Source organism: Lampetra fluviatilis, chromosome 6, assembly GCF_964198595.1.
Source record: "Lampetra fluviatilis chromosome 6, kcLamFluv1.1, whole genome shotgun sequence".
NCBI lineage: Eukaryota > Metazoa > Chordata > Hyperoartia > Petromyzontiformes > Petromyzontidae > Lampetra > Lampetra fluviatilis.
The window spans coordinates 7,094,437-7,117,978 of record NC_136280.1 but is presented as its reverse complement, the minus strand read 5'-3'; the positions used below and the strand labels follow the sequence as shown (position 1 = coordinate 7,117,978).

The window sequence follows — 23,542 nt, the reverse complement described above, 5'->3', positions numbered from 1 at the left end:
TCTCGATCTCCCTCCCCCCCCGAGCCCGCCACTTGCACTCCCCCCCCTTGGCAACACACGTCGGCTCATTCACGCCGTCTTCTTAGCAACACACGTACACACGCAAGCTACACGCTGGCCAAATGGAAATTCACTACCAAGTTGCAATTTGCCCACCCACCTGGTTGCCAACCGGTCGAGCGTGTGCCAGTATCAGGGGATAGACACCGACACCCCCCCCCCGATTCCATTTGGCTAAACGTCGGCAATGATAGGTGGGGCGAGTTCAGATATAATAGCACACGGCTCGGTGTGTAGAATACTTAACACGGTTTGTTTGGTCCAGTTAGCTACGAGTGTCTCGGAATGGAAATGTAAGCGAAACCCACTGGTAGCTCTCGGCGGGCTTGCCTCGTCACGGTTTAAGCCGAGGGTCTTAAGTCCCTGGACCACTAAAAAAATATACTTTTACAAAAATTGCTCGTTTGCCTGTCTACACAGAAACAAGGGCTAATGACGTGGTGCAATTATTTATGACTTCCCATGCAGTTGAAGTGATGAGCAAGTTTCTTAAATCCACCGCCACTCCAGCCTGTCCCGTCCAGATGTGTAAATCCACGGGTATGCTAGTTGTTCGATCGACACACGGTTTGGTAATTTATGTTTAACATTTAACAGCCAATTATGTGTGCTGTGCAGTAATTTTGAAAGTGTCTCCTCTATGCTGACTTGTAGTTATGCAATACGATTGTTAGTGCGGTGCTTATTCTTAGGTTTTTTCGGTAAAGTCACGTAGGTAAAAACATTAAAAAGTAAAATAAAATAAAAATAAAAATCACGACGTTTCGGAGGCCACACAAGCTTCCGTCTTCAGGTGGTACCGTCACAGCCACGACAGCTGTTCTTGATACGTCGTGATTTTTATTTTTATTTAATTTTACTTTTTAATGTTTTTACCTACGTGACTTTACTGAAAAAACCTAAGAATATGAATCATTGCAGTCACGAAAGCTTCAAATCTAGAATTAAGTGCAGTGCTTGTTTGAACTTGGTGTATATTTTAGTCAATGTTTAATGTAAACGTTTGTTTATATTTACAGATAGTCTGCCCGTTTTAATAATGGATTCACTTTCTTTCGTATGGGATTTGGAAAAAAACACCAGGCTACAATTGTATGTTGGATGTTGTGAGCCATTCCATTGCATCCGAGGTAGCTGAGCGGAGTCGGCTTGTTCCACCAGAGTACGCGTTGAGTCTTGTGATAGCTGAGTGGAATAGACTGCTCGTTTTATCAGAATATTGTATTTATTAGGAAGCCACTGGAACCTATGAATTGAAAACGAATTTCTTGTGTTTAGTTTGTTGCCATTCCCCCACACCTCCCGGTTACCACGGTAGGCTACGTACGGTGCGAAAGAAGTTCAACATACATGCATACATAGCTCAGTGGAGTCCGCTTGTTACGTCAGAATCAGAACCGGCCCTAGACCTTTGGGGGCCCTTAGCAAAATTTGGTTGGAGGCTTCTTTGGTGTATGATTTTTTTCACCCACTAGCTAGCAGTGACTCTAGGGGGCCCTCTGCTGGCCATGAGGCCCTTTGCAATTGCAAGGGTCGCTTAGTGGCTGGGCCGGCTCTGGTCAGAATACATGCGTTTGTATTAGGGCAGTCATCGGTGATATACGCCTTATGGTTTGTACCTCACAGCATTCGTAGTTTGACGAGTCCCCCCGATCATTCCATCTCTGGAGGGAATATCCACACCGCCTTGCGCGTGGTGGTGTTGTTGTTGTTGTTGGGACGTGGTTGTTGAGAGCGGTCCCCACTGTCGTGGGGGCAGCAGAGGGAACCCGGGGCTGTTCCTTCGTTTGGTCTCCAAACAAGAATCTCACACTGGTGACGGTGATCTGCGGTTCTCTCAAAGTCTTCAATAAAGTTCTTGTTTGGGACACCACGGTTTTCCCCTACCCCCACGGATTGAAGAATCTCTCGTGTGTGTGTGTGTGATGGACCGTAGTGGCCCAAACGTGTGCAGGTTCACACTGGACAGTCACACAATTCAAATTGACAGCAGAGGCCCAGACGGAAACTGAAATCGCATTGCAAAAATGTTTATTTTCCAAAGTGAAACGTGATTATAAACATAGCACTCACACATTTACTTCAAGTGTGCCACACTTTATTGTGAAGTGGTTGGATTTTAAATAAAAAAAAGTATATTCTTTGGTTCGTTCGGTAAAGTCACGTAGATAGAAAAAAATCATAAAAACCACGACGTTGCGATTGCAACACAAGCGGGTCGTCATCAGGAAAAGGGGGTTATAGCCTCTAAAGGCAAACTGTTTATAAAGGTTTAAAATGGGCGTAGCCCAAGTGTGTCAGCAGCATGGTTGGGGCAGCTGATGTTAATGTGAGTAATGGTCAACGACGGCGTTGGTGGTGGGTTTCCACCAATTAAAGGACTGCCAGGTAAACATTTTAACCTGTTAACCTGTTCAATTTCTCACACCAACACAGCCACCTCCGCACGCAGACCTCGACGTGGCGGCGGCTCTGCGATCTCACATTAACATTCTCATCTCTCACATTAACATGCTAATCTCTCACATTAACATGCTAATCTCTCACATTAACATGCTAATCTCTCACATTAACATGCTCATCTCTCACATTAACATGCTCATCTCTCACATTAACATGCTCAACTCTCACATTAACATGCTCATCTCTCACATTAACATGCTCATCTCTCACATTAACATGCTCATCTCTCACATTAACATGCTCATCTCTCACATTAACATGCTCATCTCTCACATTAACATGCTCATCTCTCACATTAACATAGCCACCTCAGCACGCTCGCCGTGGAGGCTGCTCTCCAATCCTACATTAACATGCAAATTTTTACCTGGCAGCCCTTTTTAATTTGTGGAAACCCACCACCAGTGCCGTCGTTGACCATCACTCACATTAACATGAGCTGCCCCCCATGCTGCTGACACTTGAGCTATGCCCATTTTAAACCTTTATAAACAGTTTGCCTTTGGAGGCTATAACCCCCTTTTCCTGATGACGACCGCTTGTGTTGCGATCGAAACGTCGTGGTTTTTATTATTATTTTTTATCTACTTGACTTTACCTAAAGAACCAAAGAATATAAATTCCTGCAGTCACGAACGTTTTAAGTAAAAAATAAATTGGCTTAAGCACTGGCCAATGTTTGAAATGTGTACATCAAAATTCACTTAAGCTAAGATTCGGCTCGGGCAGCTAACAAAATATTTCGCGTGACGGATGAACGCAAAACGGATAGTCATAAAGCCAAATAACAGTCATGTCCCTGGTGCAAGTGTGCTTTAATAACCACAGTGCAAAAAAGTACAAAACCGGTGGTGGCCGCAGAATTATGTCAGAGGGCGTGAAATTGAAGTGAGGCGTTGCTTGTCATGCAATTGTTTTACGCATCGATATTTACTGAAGTGTAAAATTAATTCAGTGTTTTAAAACACTGGCTTTTATCGAAACCGAAACAATTGTATTCGTTATACTTTATGCTGTTTCATTTTTGACATCTACCACTGGTTTTGTTGTCCAACGATCATGTCCAAATTTGTCACTGGAATATCGAAGGCGAAATGGTGGGGACATTGCTTTATGGAAATTGCCACATGTGCTATGAAGAAGGGCCATTGCCTGAAACGTTGCCGAACATATATATTATTTTTAAGGCAGTGTTGTTGACGAGTGCGAGTTATTTTTTTCCACTATATAACAGTTGCTTGTGTTGTTTAGGGTCAGTTTGTGGTATTCATTGTAATACTTTGGCAGTCTTACTACCCTAGATTTTAGGATCTTCTTTGTTACCCCATATACCAAATATTTGTAAGTGTAACTGTTAATGTTACGAAAAAATGTTTGAATATACGTCGAACTCTACAATCATTCATTATTGTGGTGTATTAACTATTCCACGAATAGTACTAATGTAGATTTGCTCATTAAGCGAAATTGATGTTGTGCGGAGAACTTTTTTTTCTCACACAAAACATTGTGTAGAAATGCCATTGCAGGTCGTACATAAATTCTGCCAGACACAATTTATGTCTTTAGTATTTTCGACTGGTTATTATGCAACAGTTACCACCAAATAGCATTCAGCCACGTTTAACGAAAAACAAAACGGTTTACCAAAGCCGCCACATCCAACTCAAAGTTGTGCAATATTTTAGAATCTCGAAACTAATTTGATGCAACAATTTCACTTTTTGACTTAATCTTACAGATCGAGCAGCATTAAAAAGGCATTGTGGGTCAGCTTCGTATGCTCCGAGTAAGAGATTTTACTCCGATATTATTTTCGGCCCTACCAATATTTACATTTATTTATCACCCCACAGTCCTGTAGCATGGATCTTGCCTGGTTATGTGACGGTAACCCAAGAGGCGTGAGTGGGAGAGAAACATTTTAGGATCGGACCATACGGTCTTACCCAAAACGTAAACGCTCTCCAGCTATAAAAACGTGGCAGTGTGCGGGCGCACGTAGTCGAGGTGGAACGATTATGAATCGAATCATCCATATAATATAGATTCCTTGGGCTCACATTATGTGCACTGAATTATCTGTAAGAATCAAAGCTTTTATTTAGTGGAGTTTATTTCACTCCTGCAGCCACTTAGTGGTGCTATTATTCTTAACGTTAAACAAAACTTAGTCTTTTTCTTTAAGAAATAAATTTGGTGTTTTTAATTTCTTTACAATTTGTTCCAAAGTGCTATCGGTACCCTGTGATGAGACGAACAGTCCCATTTGAAACCTCGCACAGTTGTTCTCTCTCGGATCAGAAATCGTGTGCAGAAAATATTTTAGCAGGACACATTCCAAAACAAATCTATTAAGTGTCCTGAAAATTAAGTGATTCTTTAATCGAATCGTGACCATTCACAAATTTGCCAGGGGGATTGAAATATCCGACCTCTTCTATGTGGCACAGCAGATGTCTGTACAGCATAGGGCTGTGTACATGCTATTTGTAAATGTCTCTGTCAATAACTTTGATATAATCATGCCTCTCTCGGACTTAGCTTCAGATGTTTTTTTTGTTGCTTTCTTAATTATATCTCCGTGAAATGCTTTAATTATTCATAATCAACGTTTTTGGGTTTAGATCGCGTTATTTATAAATGTGTCGTAACCCTCCACCACCCGACACGGCCAATCAGTAAAAAAGTGTCACGTTGACAAAAGACAAATAGTTCACTGCTTTAGCCCACCGGTGTGTTGAAGCGTGAAACCACAACATTTACAATTTGCATCCAGCATGCAATTACCAGCGAAACGTCGTGCTACTCAAATTGTAAATGTTGTGGTTTCACGCTTCAACACACCGGTGGGCTAACGCAGTGAACTATTTGTCTTTTGTCAACGTGACACTTTTTTACTGATTGGCCGTGTCAGGTGGTGGAGGGTTACGACACATTTATAAATAACGCGATCTAAACCCAAAAACGTTGATTATGAATAATATTGGTCGCGAAAGCCTACGTGTTAAACTGACTAACCTCTATGGGGAGGATACTTTGCTTTAATTTTTATAACTGCTTTATATTTTTTTTAGGCCTCTGTTTGTGAGAGCTTGGATGACTGCATCTATTTCCACCAAGTCAGATTCCTCTCCATAGTCGGGAAGGACCAGAGCACAAGGCACCTCCTGAGTTTCATTTGAACGTTAACTTGTCAATATTGTGAAATTTGTTATTATATCCAATTAAGTCTTTTGCAGGATCTATTTGATAATGCAACCCTTCATCCGGCAGTAGATATATCATGATGTACACGATGTTCTACGAGACCCACGATGGGGTAGTTAGGTTATAGGCATAGGGTTAAAGAAAAGCAGTGGCTTGTTAATTGGAGCAGTTGATGTGGATCCGATGTTTATGAACAGAATATTCTGATTTAGACATAATTAGAGACGCCCACATATGATCAAACACTGGTAAAGATGGGTGGTTGTTATTATTGTAGGTGATCATAGGCCGTGCTCATGAAGCTGCCATTGAAGGCGTAACAATTCTAATAATTGTCAGGATGACTGCGCACATTGTCATAATTCTGGAGATTCTTGGATGCATTGTGATGAATGTAGCGGCTATGAGTCACTGCAGGGGGCTACATGAACTCATTACATACAACATATACACATGGGGGGGGGGGGGAACATTCTTGTACACGTGATTCGATGGATGTTTTGTCAACTTAAGAAGCTATATAAATTGATGATGCAATGCATCGTCGCATCGCTGTTTGAGAACACGGCAAGTGTTTGTGAAGATCGTTCCATTGTGGCTTTAAAAAAACACACGCAAGTGCATAACCCCAACGGCGTTTAACGAGGCATAAATGTGGTAATGGTAGGAGTAAGTGCACGTAAACTACACATTTAAAACAGACATTTCTTCGTTTTAACCTGAAATAGATTTTTACACGTAAAACAAATCTGGTGACAGCTAAGGACACAACGGAGCTCTGTAAATAATCGGCAGTACCCCTGTCAGTTGGTTTTATGGGACGCTTACCAGGAATTATTGTATGAATGTCTTACAAATTGCTTAATTAGCTCATTAAATTGTAGGCTACTGAAATTGCCGCTGGCTATGGGATGAAGCCAAAATGTCAAGTGAACAAAAAGGAATATTTTATGTGCAATGTTATTGATGTCATAACAAAATACGGAAATTACTTACAAGTGTCAGCCTTATAGGTGCATTGTATAAAGGGTATTACGAGCATGGTAAATATGTACATGTTATAAAGCATCGGGCAGATTCCACAAATTTGACCTCGGTCAAAATAATCCTCGTGTAACACGTGGGGGTGTCACTTTGAAGGTAATTGTAGTTTTAGAAAATATGGCTTATTTGTGGATTTAATTAATGGGTTGACACGTACACAAAAAACGTAATGCACCATCAGTATCATCCCAGCATGGATGAAAGAGTTGGATCGTCTCGGCACGTCCGACACTGCGGTAGTTGGAGCATATCTTTCTTATCGGTAATAGGGTTTATCTGAATTACAATCCCAACTGGTTAAAATACTGTACATCTGAAGTTTGTGGGACTGCCCTGCAAAGTCCCTCGCTGAATCAGCACTGTAAATGTAACGTAACTTTTTCATGGTAACATTACAATAATTCATAACAAAAAATGCTTATAGTCACAACAAATAATACTAATCCACTATGTACTACTACTAACTACGCAATAATGCCTTAAATTGAACGGTTTTTTTACGATTACATAAGTGCAAATCTAATTACGTAATTTCAGCTCAAAAGAGGTGGCTGCCACGTTGCTTAGAGTTCCAGTGTACAGTACTGTATATCGCAAACGCGAGGTGATTTGCAGCGGACTATGTTAGGTGGTTTGAGCAGTGGTCAAAGTCAAGGCATTGATTTTTTGCTCAGCTTCCTGTTAACAGCCTAGAGCCAGTTGTGGAAATTCCTCATTATTATGGCAAGGGCAATTCTGTACATAGAAGAAGCCTACCGTTAACTTCCCCCCCATAAAGTGGTACTCCTTTTATCGATGCCGGAGGGATGATGGGATCGAGTCAACCTCCAACCAGGATCTGAACTATACTCTTTGTTTTTTTCGGTAAATTCACGTAGGTAAAAAAATAAAATAAATGAAAACAACCGCTTAGGTTGTGCATTCGCTACGTTGTCCCCACCTGAAGGAGGACGCTTGTGTTGCGCCCGAAACGTCGTGATTTAATCGTTGTTTTCCTTTAATTTTTTTACCTACGTGACTTTACCGAAAAAAACAGAGTATGAATCCTTGCAGTCACGAAAACTTCAAATCTTGGATCTGAACTCAAACCTTCTGATTGCGAGCCTCACGCTCTGCAGCTGAGGCACCTGGCTGGTTGTGGCCAGTGGTACTGCTGAGGATTCCCTAAGGCTGCAGACACTGAGGTCCAGGACTCGTGGCTAAACAGTCCCAATGCACCACACGGGATTTAACTACAGTGGGTCTAGAACATTTAGACACCGGTGGATTTGAAATTAAGATACAAAATTCCTGGAGATGGGGACTTGAGAATTGAATAGGGTTGTCACCCTCCCGAGGTACAAAACACAGGACGTCGCACGGAGGATGATACATCTCACAATGTCGCATCACAAGAGTGCACAACTGTAATTCTCTGGACTATAGGACGCTCCGGGAAGAAAGCCTCGCCCAAAAAACGTGTGCCCGTTGTCCAAAAAGGTCAGATGAATCTGGTCACACAGATAAGCGCACAAAGACTCAAATACATAGCGCACGCCACCCCGCCCCCCCCCCCCAAATTTTGCTTTTAAATACAAAAGGGGGGGGGGGGGGTAAGTGCATGTTATAATCCAGAGAATCTGGGACATGGGTAGTGTCTTTCTTTTTAGTGGTGTGTGTATGTCATCCTTCTTGTCCGTCGACGATCAGGCAACTGACAATAGCCATGACGACTCTTGATGTCCCGGGTGTGTAGGCTTAAAAGATTTCCCAGGATCCGGTACCTCAAAAAGAGGCACAATCGTGGGAAAGTCAGGAAAAGGTGGCAGCCAATGTGAATGTTTATGACGGTGGTCACTCTACTGGTGGTTACTTACACAGCCACACTGGGGGTGTCAACGCACCTGCATTTCACCTCTATCAAGAATTATTTTAATTTTTTTACACAGCAACGAGTGCAAACTACAACAAACGGTTCGAGAAGTGCTGGCTAAAAGTGCCGTAAGAAACGAAACAGCATTTAAAAAGCCACTTTGTTGTTGTTACATTATTCTGAAAATGTGAACGTGATTGTCAACAACAACAACAACAAAAAAAACCACCGAGACAATAACCAGAGCTGCAGCATAAAACGCAGAGCGCGATATCAGTGAAGGCCAACCACGGGCAGTGTGAGTGAGCACATTTCTTTACACGGTACACCTGGTGGCCACCAGGCCCTCAAATCCCACAACGGCTGCCCCCCTCCTTTACTCCGCGTCAGCTGCCCTCCGCTGCCCGGCGTGCCCCGGGTCCCGTGCGCCGCTGCCGCTGCCACCGCCACCCCGCGGCAGGCTCTCTGCGCCGCTGCCCTCCACGGACACCCTGCGCGAGCTGCCCGCGCTGCCCGGCATGGGCAGCTCTTGAACGCTGCTGCTGCTGTTGCTGCTGCTGCAGCTGCGGGCCTCGATCGATGCTCGACGGGGGCCACCGTCCCTCGTGCCGCCCTCTGCCGACACACGTCGAGGGCTGCTCTGAGCGCTGCCCCCTGCAGTCAGAACGCGGGCGCAGCTGCTGTTGGCCACGATGGATATTTTACGTCCGCCGCTGCCGCCGCCGCTTCGAAAGTGCAGCTTGCAGGGGCTGTAGTTGCTGACCCACGAGGAGATGCGGCAAGGGCTGTTGCTGCCACCTGCAGACAGGATTCGGCTGCGGCTGGTTTTCGGGAGAGGACTGCTGCTGCTTGTACCGCTGCTGATGCTATTGCTGCTGCTGCTCCTGCTCCTGCCGCTGCCATCCGCCGTACAAGCCGCGCTGTTCTTGACCTGCTGAGCCTTTGTTCGGAGCCTGTGCACAGGTGTCGCGGGCACGGTTATGAAGGGTGAATGAAGGTGCAGCCCCTGCGATTCGTCTTGCTCTCACGCCGCTGGATGGAACTCGGAGAGAGAGAGAGGTCAAACATCCCCCCAGAAAGAGTTAATCTCTCTCTGGGGGATGTTTGACCTGGTGGTCTTCCACACTGGAAATAACGTCTCGAAGAGGGGCGAGGACCCACACTCTAGTCCAAATCTGTCGATGGACTCTGTTCGTACAGTACCTTTTGCCTGTATGTTGCTGGGTGGATGGAGGGGGATTTAGGTTGTGTGCCCACCCTTCCTCCTGCTCCACTAACCTGCGCTGAACAGCGCGTGGTGAAGTATGGCCAAACAACCCCCGACGTGGAGAGGCCTTCATCCAGCAGTGGATCCCCCCCCCCCCCTTTATTGTAAACGCAGTTGCTTGCGTGCAGACTTCAAAGGCCCCCAAAAAACCGTCAGGTGGTCAACAACACAACGGCGCTGTCAAATTTGTGATAAGAGAAAAAAAAACACGCTCCTTGACTTGAGCAAAGGTTATAAAGTGCTGGGGGGGGGGGGGGGGACCCGTAGGATGGATTTCAAAAAGCTTTGGGCAATGTGGGGGACGAAGCAGAAAGAAAAGTGTTTTGACCCTCAGTTGTGGTGGTTGAGCACAGGGTGGAAGAGATGAGCGGAGCTGTACAAGGTCAGAGGTCACACAAATGACAAAATACCTTTCATGGTTTCCCTCGTTGCAAGACAGTGGGTGGGTGCCGGGCTTGCTGTTTGTGAGCGCCTCCCAAATGGTAACCTGGAACGACAGAATATTTCTACAGAATGTAATTTCAATGTAGCATCAGGTGATCCTAGTGTCCCGGAGTTCTTTCCCAGCCTTCCACGTCGCACTGCGCTTGCATATCATGTCTTTGTGTGAACTGTGCCAGCTAGCATGGCAACTGTAGAGCAAGCAGATCTCAATTGGACGGTAGCCGATTAAAATCCTGGTTGGAGGTTGACTTGGCCCATCATCCCTCTGGGGTCGATTTGCAATGAATACCACTTCGTTGTGGGGAAATCAACAGTGGTTTTTATTTTATGTAAGGATACTCGACCCCGCCATGGGAAAGTGGAATTTCTACCACGGGTTCAGGGCTGTACATTGGAGATGACCACCATCTTGATAATCATTTGAGCAGGAAAAAAAATCGCTGACTTTGTTCGGTGCCACATTCTTTCCCCACTCTTACGCAATGCACTGCTCTTATGTAACGACGTGATGTCTGCTAGTCCTGAAAGTTTATTTTTAAATTACATAATGCCATCCAACGTGATTACCACCTACACTTGTCAAGCAGAGACTACCTGTGCACTGGCAGCATTCTGATTTAATAACCAGTTCTGAAATTGACAGCCAGTCCTTTGGATTTCAAAAAGTCAGCGATGTAAATTATTTGGTTTACATCAAACTAAAAGTTCTCCACGACATTAACATTTTTGGGGATTCTTCAGAAGAGGTTTAACAAACGCACTGCAAGAAACATGCACTGGAAAAACAAGAGAGAGAGAGAAAAAAAAGATACGATCATTATTTGTTGAAAGGTTACATAATTACACACCCATTATTTTTCATTTCTGACAATTATCGGTCACAGTTGCAGTAATTCTGTTTAGAAGAGAAGCTGAAATTAACGTCGACTGTAATATTGATTTAATTTGGAGACCAGAACAATACACTTTTTAAGGTAGAGCATGACAGAAGATGTTACTTTTGTACTGTTGGATCTAATGGACTCGCATCCAGTTACTGTTTTGTATGCAGATCACTCGCAATTGCAACACATCAGAGATGTGTCTTCAGTGAAGGATACAGGGTGTTGTCCCCTGGGCATGAAGTCTACAGTCTTCCTTTTACCATTGGATATGAAGTCTAAGTTTTCCTTAATTGTATAATGACAGGCGTGATACAAAGGCAAACAAATAATAAAAAAGTGTAGGCACCTTTTTAACAAATTAAAATACTAATTGCATTTCAAATATGTTACAGAGGAATGGAAAAAAAGACTAAGCTGGTGTGATGAGAATAAGAATTAAGACGTGCTGAGACAGAATGGCTACAAGCAGGAAATATTGAAGGATGCAAAGTGGCTTATACGGGACGTATCCTAAGAGGGTCATAGCTGGTGATATCAATAAGATGATTCTGTAAGGGACAATAGAAGGGAAGAGGATGGATATGGACCAGTTAACAGGACAATGTGAGCAGTTGGACAGAACTTTCCCCGAGAGAAATGACAATCACAAAATATGGAAAGAATCTGTCATGGACATCAACCCTCAATTATGAGGATGACGCCAGACAGATAAACTACAACCCTTAGTATCGCATTGCTCAAACATATTTGTCTACTAGTTTAACGATGAGTGTAACGCGGATGGACAGGAGTTCTATAAACGTAAGCTTAGCCAAACACGCTGATGTTGACTCGGAAAGACAACAACGAATAAATCAACAGTATTGCATTGCTCAAAAATATTCAAACACCAAATAGATCACCTTTTTGCAAGGCATCAAGTCTGCATTAGCCACACGTACTTGTGGCAAAACATGCAAACAGACATGCTCTGCTAATTATAATATGCATTGTCTTTGACCGCTCTACCCAGCTATTAATGCTCCAATACTTGCATTGTCTTTGTACTGTTCACTCTGGTCTAACACTGGTAAGACTAGGCCTAGTCTTACCAGTGTTAGACCAGAGACTAGGCCTAGTCTTACCAGTGTTAGACCAGAGTCTAGGCCTAGTCTTACCAGTGTTAGACCAGAGTCTAGGCCTAGTCTTACCAGTGTTAGACCAGAGACTAGGCCTAGTCTTACCAGTGTTAGACCAGAGTCTAGGCCTCGTCTTACCAGTGTTAGACCAGAGTCTAGGCCTCGTCTTACCAGTGTTAGACCAGAGTCTAGGCCTAGTCTTACCAGTGTTAGACCAGAGTCTAGGCCTCGTCTTACCAGTGTTAGACCAGAGTCTAGGCCTAGTCTTACCAGTGTTAGACCAGAGTCTAGGCCTCGTCTTACCAGTGTTAGACCAGAGTCTAGGCCTCGTCTTACCAGTGTTAGACCAGAGTCTAGGCCTAGTCTTACCAGTGTTAGACCAGAGTCTAGGCCTCGTCTTACCAGTGTTAGACCAGAGACTAGGCCTCGTCTTACCAGTGTTAGACCAGAGACTAGGCCTAGTCTTACCAGTGTTAGACCAGAGACTAGGCCTAGTCTTACCAGTGTTAGACCAGAGACTAGGCCTAGTCTTACCAGTGTTAGACCAGAGTCTAGGCCTCGTCTTACCAGTGTTAGACCAGAGTCTAGGCCTCGTCTTACCAGTGTTAGACCAGAGTCTAGGCCTAGTCTTACCAGTGTTAGACCAGAGTCTAGGCCTAGTCTTACCAGTGTTAGACCAGAGTCTAGGCCTAGTCTTACCAGTGTTAGACCAGAGTCTAGGCCTCGTCTTACCAGTGTTAGACCAGAGACTAGGCCTAGTCTTACCAGTGTTAGACCAGAGTCTAGGCCTAGTCTTACCAGTGTTAGACCAGAGTCTAGGCCTCGTCTTACCAGTGTTAGACCAGAGTCTAGGCCTCGTCTTACCAGTGTTAGACCAGAGTCTAGGCCTAGTCTTACCAGTGTTAGACCAGAGTCTAGGCCTAGTCTTACCAGTGTTAGACCAGAGTCTAGGCCTCGTCTTACCAGTGTTAGACCAGAGACTAGGCCTCGTCTTACCAGTGTTAGACCAGAGTCTAGGCCTCGTCTTATCAGTGTTAGACCAGAGTCTAGGCCTCGTCTTACCAGTGTTAGACCAGAGTCTAGGCCTCGTCTTACCAGTGTTAGACCAGAGTCTAGGCCTAGTCTTACCAGTGTTAGACCAGAGACTAGGCCTCGTCTTACCAGTGTTAGACCAGAGTCTAGGCCTCGTCTTACCAGTGTTAGACCAGAGTCTAGGCCTAGTCTTACCAGTGTTAGACCAGAGTCTAGGCTTAGTCTTACCAGTGTTAGACCAGAGACTAGGCCTCGTCTTACCAGTGTTAGACCAGAGACTAGGCCTCGTCTTACCAGTGTTAGACCAGAGTCTAGGCCTCGTCTTACCAGTGTTAGACCAGAGTCTAGGCCTCGTCTTACCAGTGTTAGACCAGAGTCTAGGCCTCGTCTTACCAGTGTTAGACCAGAGTCTAGGCTTAGTCTTACCAGTGTTAGACCAGAGACTAGGCCTCGTCTTACCAGTGTTAGACCAGAGACTAGGCCTCGTCTTACCAGTGTTAGACCAGAGTCTAGGCCTCGTCTTACCAGTGTTAGACCAGAGTCTAGGCCTAGTCTTACCAGTGTTAGACCAGAGTCTAGGCTTAGTCTTACCAGTGTTAGACCAGAGACTAGGCCTCGTCTTACCAGTGTTAGACCAGAGACTAGGCCTCGTCTTACCAGTGTTAGACCAGAGTCTAGGCCTAGTCTTACCAGTGTTAGACCAGAGTCTAGGCTTAGTCTTACCAGTGTTAGACCAGAGACTAGGCCTAGTCTTACCAGTGTTAGACCAGAGTCTAGGCTTAGTCTTACCAGTGTTAGACCAGAGTCTAGGCCTCGTCTTACCAGTGTTAGACCAGAGTCTAGGCCTCGTCTTACCAGTGTTAGACCAGAGTCTAGGCCTAGTCTTACCAGTGTTAGACCAGAGTCTAGGCCTAGTCTTACCAGTGTTAGACCAGAGTCTAGGCCTAGTCTTACCAGTGTTAGACCAGAGTCTAGGCCTAGTCTTACCAGTGTTAGACCAGAGTCTAGGCCTAGTCTTACCAGTGTTAGACCAGAGACTAGGCCTAGTCTTACCAGTGTTAGACCAGAGTCTAGGCTTAGTCTTACCAGTGTTAGACCAGAGTCTAGGCCTCGTCTTACCAGTGTTAGACCAGAGTCTAGGCCTAGTCTTACCAGTGTTAGACCAGAGACTAGGCCTCGTCTTACCAGTGTTAGACCAGAGTCTAGGCCTAGTCTTACCAGTGTTAGACCAGAGACTAGGCCTCGTCTTACCAGTGTTAGACCAGAGTCTAGGCCTAGTCTTACCAGTGTTAGACCAGAGACTAGGCCTCGTCTTACCAGTGTTAGACCAGAGACTAGGCCTCGTCTTACCAGTGTTAGACCAGAGACTAGGCCTCGTCTTACCAGTGTTAGACCAGAGTCTAGGCCTCGTCTTACCAGTGTTAGACCAGAGTCTAGGCCTCGTCTTACCAGTGTTAGACCAGAGACTAGGCCTCGTCTTACCAGTGTTAGACCAGAGTCTAGGCCTCGTCTTACCAGTGTTAGACCAGAGTCTAGGCCTAGTCTTACCAGTGTTAGACCAGAGACTAGGCCTCGTCTTACCAGTGTTAGACCAGAGACTAGGCCTCGTCTTACCAGTGTTAGACCAGAGACTAGGCCTCGTCTTACCAGTGTTAGACCAGAGACTAGGCCTCGTCTTACCAGTGTTAGACCAGAGTCTAGGCCTCGTCTTACCAGTGTTAGACCAGAGTCTAGGCCTCGTCTTACCAGTGTTAGACCAGAGACTAGGCCTAGTCTTACCAGTGTTCTCTGGTCTAACACTGCATATAATTATCAGAGCATGTCTGTTTGCATGTTTTGCCACAAGTACGTGTCGTTAATGCAGACTTGATTCCTTGCAAAAAGTATCTATTTGGTGTATGAACATCTTAATACCTGCTTTATTGCCAGAAAATGGTAAAACCTATTACCATTTTTCATAATTGTTGATACGGGCAAAAAGGTCCCATAGATATTAAAAATATTCGTCCCGCAGTTAGCGATGAGAGTAACTCGGATGGACAGGAGTTCTATAAACGTGTAAACTTAGCCAAGCACGTTGCGGTTGATTCGGGAAAGATAAAAAAAACCATCAACAGCGCGATCCATGGCGAACGGCGTGCCTGGTCAGACTCGGTGCCAGCTTCCAGCAGGCTCTGGCGGATCGCAAACTGAAGCAGCGCGTCGTCCTCGTCACGCATGGGCTGCCTCTTGGCCTGACCGGCCACCGTGTAGCCCTTGGGCACCTCGAACACGGAGTCGTCCATCACCCAAGCCGACACCGGCGCTGCAAATACACCAACAAATGTGAGCAGCGGTGGAGGCTGTGGGCAGAGCAAGTGCGATTTGCGTCCCATTCCCACAGCCGGAGCACTCGCAGATGTTTGTTTTTTTCGTGCCCCGGAGGGATGGCGATAGATCTGGGAGAACGGCAATAATTTTGAACAAGCACCCGATTGCTGACGCCCTCTAAAGAACGTTCAGGATTTAATTTACCGGCAAAACAATGGTCTGCATTAAATCGGATCTACGCATCTCACAGCAGCTAAGCCCACCACCGCTTCCATCGCAAGTGACTATTCATAGAGTGCCCAGAGTGCGATTGTGGAAACGCCGACCAGACCATCGACCACACAGCAACGGACCAATGCGAACTCCATTCATCCGAAGCATTGAAACAATCCATTGCACTTCAACTGAAGCCATTCTCCGGTCAACTAATCTGGACAGACATACGAGCCGCTTTCCATCCAGCCATGAGCAAGACGACTCAGAGATTATCCCCTGCTCCTGTTTGTTGTTGTTTATCCAGCAGGGCAGTTTTGAACATACGAATCCTAACTCGGTCCGCTCTAGTCTCTGGTTATGTATCACAGTTTGTGCACACAAAAATCAAGTGCCTTAAGCTAAAGCATGCACGTGTCAACGTTTCAAATGCAACATTATTGTAAATATTTATAACTTTACATTAAACCCTACATTATTACATCAGTTTAAGGTGCCAAGGAAGTTCTACAGAGGGGCTCTCTTTCCCAATACCATCCGAAATGCACTTCAGAGAGATGGGTGTTTTTGTCTTTCTGGAGCTCCCTCTCGTAGAGGCTCTTCTGCCAGCAGTGGGCTGCACCTTCACCACCTTCGACAGGCGAGTTCTGATGATGAAAGTGGAAAGTATTCTCAGTCTGTGTTCATGCTCAATGCATCCCCCGCTTAAGTATTTTGTTTACCCCAGGAAACCCTCAAGCAGAGTCTCAAGACTGTAATAATCATCGCTTTAAGCCAGTGGTTGTTAACCTGGGGTGCACGCACCCCCTGGGGGTGCAAGACGTGCCAGATTTGTTTTAGAAGTTAATTCATCGAAACAAAAACGAAGCACGGGCGTGTAAGCATAACTACTTTCATTCACCAAACCTATGTTTTTATTCACATTTAATTTTTTTTTACGATTGAGATACCAAAGGGGTGCAAGGATGCAGTAAAGGTCAAGAACCACTGCTTTAATAACAGGACAACAGAACCCAGACTGTCGAGTATTTTTTTTACCCCAGAATTTTTTATATCCCGTTCCTCGGGGGAACCATGGCAGTCGACATGAGTGGCGGAACGATGCACAAGGCAAACTCACAACAAGCTTGGGCCTCCCATGAGGCTCACGTGGCCCCCCAGGTTCAAGAAAAAATAAGAGGGGTATGCCAAAAACCAAGCTCAAATTCGGAGAAATAAACAAAAAGATAATCATCCCGACAACACCATGAAAATAAATGTAGTGAAATATAAGTGGATTATGTCTATTGTAATAAGTCTTATAATAGAGGTCCTATTCCCTAATTTCTCTTCACTCATTACACCTCTCTGCCGTGCATGTCTCTTCTGTAATCTTATGAGGGGTTCATGAATGTGGGGGGCACCCAAATATATTGGTTTTGGTTGGTGGGGGGGTGAGGGGGGGGGTGCAATGTGCTAGCACCACCACTGATACTTCACTCCAGTGGAAGTGCTGTACAGAGTACATAACGTGTCAATCGTATTTAACGTCACTAGACCTGAGCTGGGTGGGTGGCTCGGAGGTCAGTGGCACTGCTGAGATCCTGGGTTGGTTTTAATCCTTCTAGCTGACAGTGATTAAACCAAGTTCTCAAGCGAGTTGCTGGTCTCAGCCAGGTCAACGGTGACTGCACAAAACGCAAGTTAAATTAGTTATTCATTTGGCTAAAGTCCAGCTCAGAAATTAAATATCTCTTTGAATGGCATGCAGTTAACGTGACTGCCATATGCCGAATGAGTAAGAAAGTGAGGCATTATACTCTGTGAACCAGAGTTTACTTGCAGGGATCTCCGATATCCACAGAGAACAACACAACGGGTTGAACTGCTCTGCCAGAGATCAGAATTGACTCTTCAATTCGTGACATGATACCGACAGCATAATCGTGATAAAATTGAGGAGAGAAAAACAATTAAATAAAAAAAAGTTGCTCGGTCTGAGCAAGGCAGAAGGACAGAAGGTGAGAAAGACCTGGCTGGCTTCGACTGCCACGTGTTTGATGCCATGTGGGGCTTGTGCCAACTCTCACTCCCTGAGCTGTTGATGCTGCCCAGGCTGGAATTGTCGCTGCTGGGTGACGACTGGCTGTCGCTGTCGGGGCTGCCGCATGCCGACAGCGCCTCGTCGCCGCTGCCGTTGAGGTTCCCAAAGGTGATGCGGGCGTTCAGAATGTGAAAAAGTGGAATCTCTGCGGGGAGAGCGCAAGCCGCGGCGCTCCGGTTAGGACTCTGCGTAGCTTCGTCCCGGCGTCGGCAGTTCGAGAGAAGCACGTTGTCGCACGCTTGTCACCGAGAGCAAGACCACGATAACCTTTTTGCTGGCAACGCCAATTTAAACGCGTGCACGGTTCATTGTCGCGAAAGGCCATGCCGACACCACGGAGGGATGAGTTTCCACGCGGTGGCAGCAGATTAAAAGATAAAGTTGTTTAAAACAAGAAGAAGAACACGTCTGTAAAGCTGTCCTCTGCTTGTTGCACAATTGTCCTTGTGTGCTTCTCAAATTAAATTCCGTGTTCTTACGAAATATTTAACGTCTGTTAAGTTTTAATTGGTTTTCTAGTCTATATTATTTGTTTGGCACGTAGGCACAATTCTGGCAAAATCGCAGCGATGATGCTGGATGTAATTACCAGCGAAATGTCGTACTCAAAATATAAATATTGCGGATTTACTCTCCAACACACCAGTGGGCTGAAGTAGTAATTAATTGACATGTTTTGTCTACATGATGAACCTTACTAAATGGCTGTGTCGGGTGGTGGGCGGGTTAATGACAAATTTATATTTGTGCGATCTAACCCAAAAAAACTTGATTACGAATAATTTGTGCTCTTTACCGCTACATTTTGCTTGGGGTTAAACCTCGTGAGTGACAAGCAAATTGTGGGTGACAGTGCATGTGAGTGATGCTTTTTAATGTACGTATAATGGGGCTGATAACAGACAGTAATGTGTTTTTTATTGTTTCCTAAATTAATCATGTTACAAGTAAGAAACAGCTAATAATCAGCAGCAAAATAAAAAAGCCATGAATTTAGATGCAATACTTCATACTTCTGTTCCTATTTTCCCGAAGAATTGTTTAACTGCAACCCAGTTAATCCGTCCATGGATAACCAAGACTTTACATAAAAGTAAACATACTGGATATCTTTCGATTTAAAGCTTTCGTGACTGCAGGGATTCATCTTCTTGGTTCTTTCGGCAAAGTCACGTAGAATGGAAATAATAAAATAATAAAAATAAAACATAATAAAATAATTCTCACGACGTTTCGGCCACAATGCGACAGACCTGTTCTCCACCTGAGGACGGCTGCTTGCGTTGTGGCCGAAACATCGTGAGAATTATTTTATGATGTTTTATTTTTATTATTTTATTATTTCCCTTCTACGTGACTTTACCGAAAGAACCAAGAAGATATTGGATATCTACACACTGCAGAGGTTTTCGTCGTTGAGCTTTGTGGTCCTTTCGCTGCGCTCTCTCGGGTTGCCCTGCGTTGTTGTTCGGTACGACATCCAACGTTTCGCTCCACGTGTCGATAGCTTCTTCAAGAACTGGACTACCGAAGCTCCCGGCACGTGGAACGAAACGTCGGATAGCGTGCTGAAACAACGCACGTTGCAACCCAACATCACATCGGAAGAGCTATATACGCGCGTACAATGCGTGTGTGTGTGTATGCGTATATACGAACAGCGCACCAATCTTCACGGGAAAGCCGGAGGGAAGTTTTAAGGTGATGAAATCCCTCAGCTTGGCGAAGTGAGTGTAGCTGATGGCCATTAGGTCGACAATGGGCATCACTTGCTCCACCAAGGACAGCGGGTGGTCCTCGCACAGCCACAGGTTGGCCTTGAACCTGACGAGAGGCACGAGGGGACGCGTCCGCACACACGTGCACGGTTACACAACGGGGAAGGGGGAAAACCGTGCACACGCGTGGATTCCGTGACGCTTCCCTCGGACACATTTACGAGCGGTTCGGAAGCCGACGACGGGTAACCATCAAGGCAAAATGCATTCGTGATTTTACAAGTAGTTCTTCTCGCTCTGGACGTGTTCCAAAACCACACAAGGGGGACGGACGATTACAGAAATAAAGACAAAGATCCCCCTGATAGCCTTTGCACCGTTGCGGCAAGTGCTGTTAGCGAGCGCCTAATGAAGGCTGGCATGGCACACGAGGGGGTGAGTGGCCAGTACCACGCTAGATATATACTGACACACAAATAACCCATGTGTAGCCCTCAGATCGTCGGGACAAGTACTCTTAGCGAAGTGCAATGATGGACAAACATCTTCCAATAAATGAATAGCAGCGTGAGAATGATATGGATCTGCAACCCCGCTCACGCGCGTGTGTACGCGCCGAGTCGGATGCGCACTCTCTACATGGATTCACAATTACACCTTAACGCGAGCAGATGAGCACACGCACCAGGAGGCATGGGCATCAAATGTTGCCATTCATGTGAGCGTCTCAGAATTAATGTCAGCATGCAGATGAATGTCTTGACACACCGAGATGTACATAACAATTATGGGCCTTGACCAGGAAATTTCTTTACAGGTGCCAGAAACTTAAATGTGCAACCACACATCCTTAAATACATATACAGGCAGTCCCCGGGTTACAGAAGATCCGACTTACGGAAACCCGACTTACGGAACTCAAACTTTACGGGAATGCTCCTATAAATCGTGTTTAAAAAAAAATCTATACGAGGAAATGTTTGCTTTAGTTACGTAAGCGCAAATAGTGCAGCGCGGTGAGGTTGCGGATGAATAATGGCGGAGCGAGGTGTAAGGCGGCTGCCCCAAAATGCTGCCTTTAACGAGCCCGAGATTCACGAGGATTTAAAGTAATTCGAATAGTTTCTCACCTTACGTAATTATTTTCCTTTTGTAACATTACGTAATTGTTTGTTTTCTGTACAGTATGTACTATGTGTGTGTCTGTGTCTGTGGGGAGCTGTAGTGTAGCGGTTAGCACGCAGCGACCCGAGTTCGATTCCTGCTGACGGCCAACACCAGTGACGATTATCTGAACCGGTCCTGGGACTCCCCTAGGTCGAATCAGCCTTAAATAAGTACCTGGTGCGGTGTGTAAACATCGCCACTGGGGAGACAAAGGTGGCCGGGCGTGGTGCTGGCCACCCACTCCCTCTTGTGCCGTGCCGACCTTCATAGGTGCTCGCTAACAGCACTTGCCCCAACAGTCCGTACAGGTTATACGGGGGATCTGTCTTTGTTTGAAGTCTAGGCCTAGCCTAATGCACGGAAAACATTGGGAATTGACTGCTTTCTGTTAACAATGAATGTTAAAATCAAACAGTTGGATACAGCGTATGTTCCATTAGTTTAATAATGGGTAGTGTTAGGGTAGATATTCGATTAAATGAAACAATCATGCCAAGTGCAGAGCGATACGATACAGGAAGCGATAGACATCGCAACACAACCAGTTGTATGCTAAGCTTTTAAAAACGTATATATCTGCAGCGTAGTAATTTTAACCGAGACTCGAGAATTGCCCTACAGACTGCGGTCTCGATCAGGAGATCCCAATGAAGCGGTAACATTCGATTCCAACTACCAACTCTGAATTTCAACATCACCGTAAACCGGTGGCCACCTTGAAAGGGCTGCAGTTCCTGAAAAAGATCTTAGCACGTGGAGCGAAACGTCGGACATCGTGGCAAACAGCACTCGGTACTACCGAAAAATACAGAGGAGAGCTGTACAACAGTGACTGTAAAAAAGTACAAAGTAGTCACTTGGAAGTGATTTTGGGCGAAGATTAACGTCAGACAGAAGGCCTGCTCTGAATGAGGATCTATTGCCTGCCCTGCAGGAGGTTTATGTGTGATGCTTCTGATCTGTCCACCATTGGATTAATTGGTCTCAAGACCAGCACCAGATTTTCACACTTTGCGCCCCCCTCATGCACTATTGCACCGGCACATGTCCCACCGCAGCACAGAGTCTTTTCGTTTTCTGTCCTGGGTCCTTGGCGCAAGGGTCTATGAACTGCCGACTGCCAGAAGACCATCCGGCATCGTTATCATTACTGGAAGGCACCAGGCCGACCTTGGGGGAAACATGTGTGACAAAACGCCACCGAGAGGATTCTGCCTTGGTGTGCACTGGACTTGCATTCCAGAGATCGTCTGTTCGATCCCTCAATGCGGAAGCTTAAAGTTTTCAAGTTTCATTTATTAGGTAGAACCCTGTGAGCCATGCGGCTCTTAAGTCGGGTGCAACCGCAACAAACAAAATATGAACACAGAACATCTTAAAGCGACGACGCGTAACAGAAACATCCTGGAATAAACCAGCAAATATTCCCAAAAAAAAATATTAAAACGCTGTGCAAAAATCTCAATGTGGTGCAAGTCAACAATGGCACAAGATTCTTAAACCCCCCCCCCCCCTCTGTCCACCAAAGCAGACGATCAATCGGCAAGTCACATGCGGTAGCTTGTAAATTGCGGGTGTTCCAAACTCTTCCAAGGCGTCTGACCAGCATGGAAGAGTAGGCCAAAAATACCCTCCAGAGGGACTTTTAAGTTCCCTCTAGTGAAGGCCCTTCTGCCAGGAGTGGTGTGAGCAGGCAATTGCAGGGCTGCACCTTTACCTTTTTACCATCCATTACTGCCAGCTACAACCGTGAGTTTTGCTGAATCTAAATTGTGACGAAACACGAGCCTGGTACCATGTGCCGATGGACATTAGAGGTTGGGAACAGAAAATCCACGCGAATTCCAATTTGGCACGTAGGTCCCTCAGCCCCAGCCAACTGGGGGTCCCCGCGTGGGGGGGGGGGGTGAAGATTTATATGAGGGGGGAAGAGTCGGGGGAGGGGAGAGAAATAACTAACATTAAGTCGTGCGGTAACGTCACGAGTGCAGTTTCATAATTTTTGTTGTAAAACAGATGTCGACATCCTGGTAAATGTTTGGCTGGAATGCGTTACACGATTCGCATCGCTTATCTAGAATTTGTTTAATTTACGATCCTGTACGCACATACGAGATGTTAGACATAGAATCATAAACTTTAATAACATCCTACACACAAGATTGGCACCACATGTTAGCACATTGACAACTTGTAAATGCGTGCAAATGTACTGCGTGTCATACTACACATCTGCCAGTGCACTTAAATGATAATTTCCAGAAAATTGGAAAAATCTATTCGAACAGCATTGGAAAACTTCGTGGAAAAAAAAAAGAAAACTTAAATAAAGTGAGATGCAGTGGAAAGAGGAGCAACGCTTTTACTGCAATCCCATTCAATGATTAATGGGTGAAACATGGTAGGTGCCATGCGATATATGAACCCGAGTTTGATTCCCTGCCATGGCTAACATCGGTGGTGAATATCTAAACTGGTCCTCAGGCTCCTCTTCACAAAAATAACCTGCATTCGCCACCAAGTGGCGGTGATGTCACCACAGCAAATGAGCCAGGCTAGGGACACCATGCTGGCGAGATGTTAACTACCTCGCCTGGTATACAGGAGGTTGTGGGTTCGATGCCGACCCTGACTGACGCCTGCTGTAGATTAGGAGTTTGCACGTTCTCCGCGTGGT

The 23,542-nt window shown here is 45.4% G+C and overlaps 1 protein-coding gene across 1 annotated transcript in view; it reads right to left on the bottom strand.

The window, feature by feature from the left end:
- Window positions 1–5,436: 5,436 nt before the first annotated feature.
- Window positions 5,437–23,542, bottom strand: part of LOC144933102 (ankyrin repeat domain-containing protein 13B-like) — a 55,985-nt gene continuing 37,879 nt past the window's right edge. The window contains exons 11-15 of the mRNA XM_078857638.1: window positions 19,647–19,804; window positions 17,967–18,125; window positions 15,516–15,679; window positions 10,307–10,383; window positions 5,437–9,582 (exon numbers count right to left, since the gene is read on the bottom strand). Of these exons, the coding sequence (XP_078713764.1) occupies window positions 9,006–9,582; window positions 10,307–10,383; window positions 15,516–15,679; window positions 17,967–18,125; window positions 19,647–19,804 (1,135 nt within the window). The 3' untranslated portion in view covers window positions 5,437–9,005. The remainder of the gene's footprint in view (window positions 9,583–10,306; window positions 10,384–15,515; window positions 15,680–17,966; window positions 18,126–19,646; window positions 19,805–23,542) is intronic.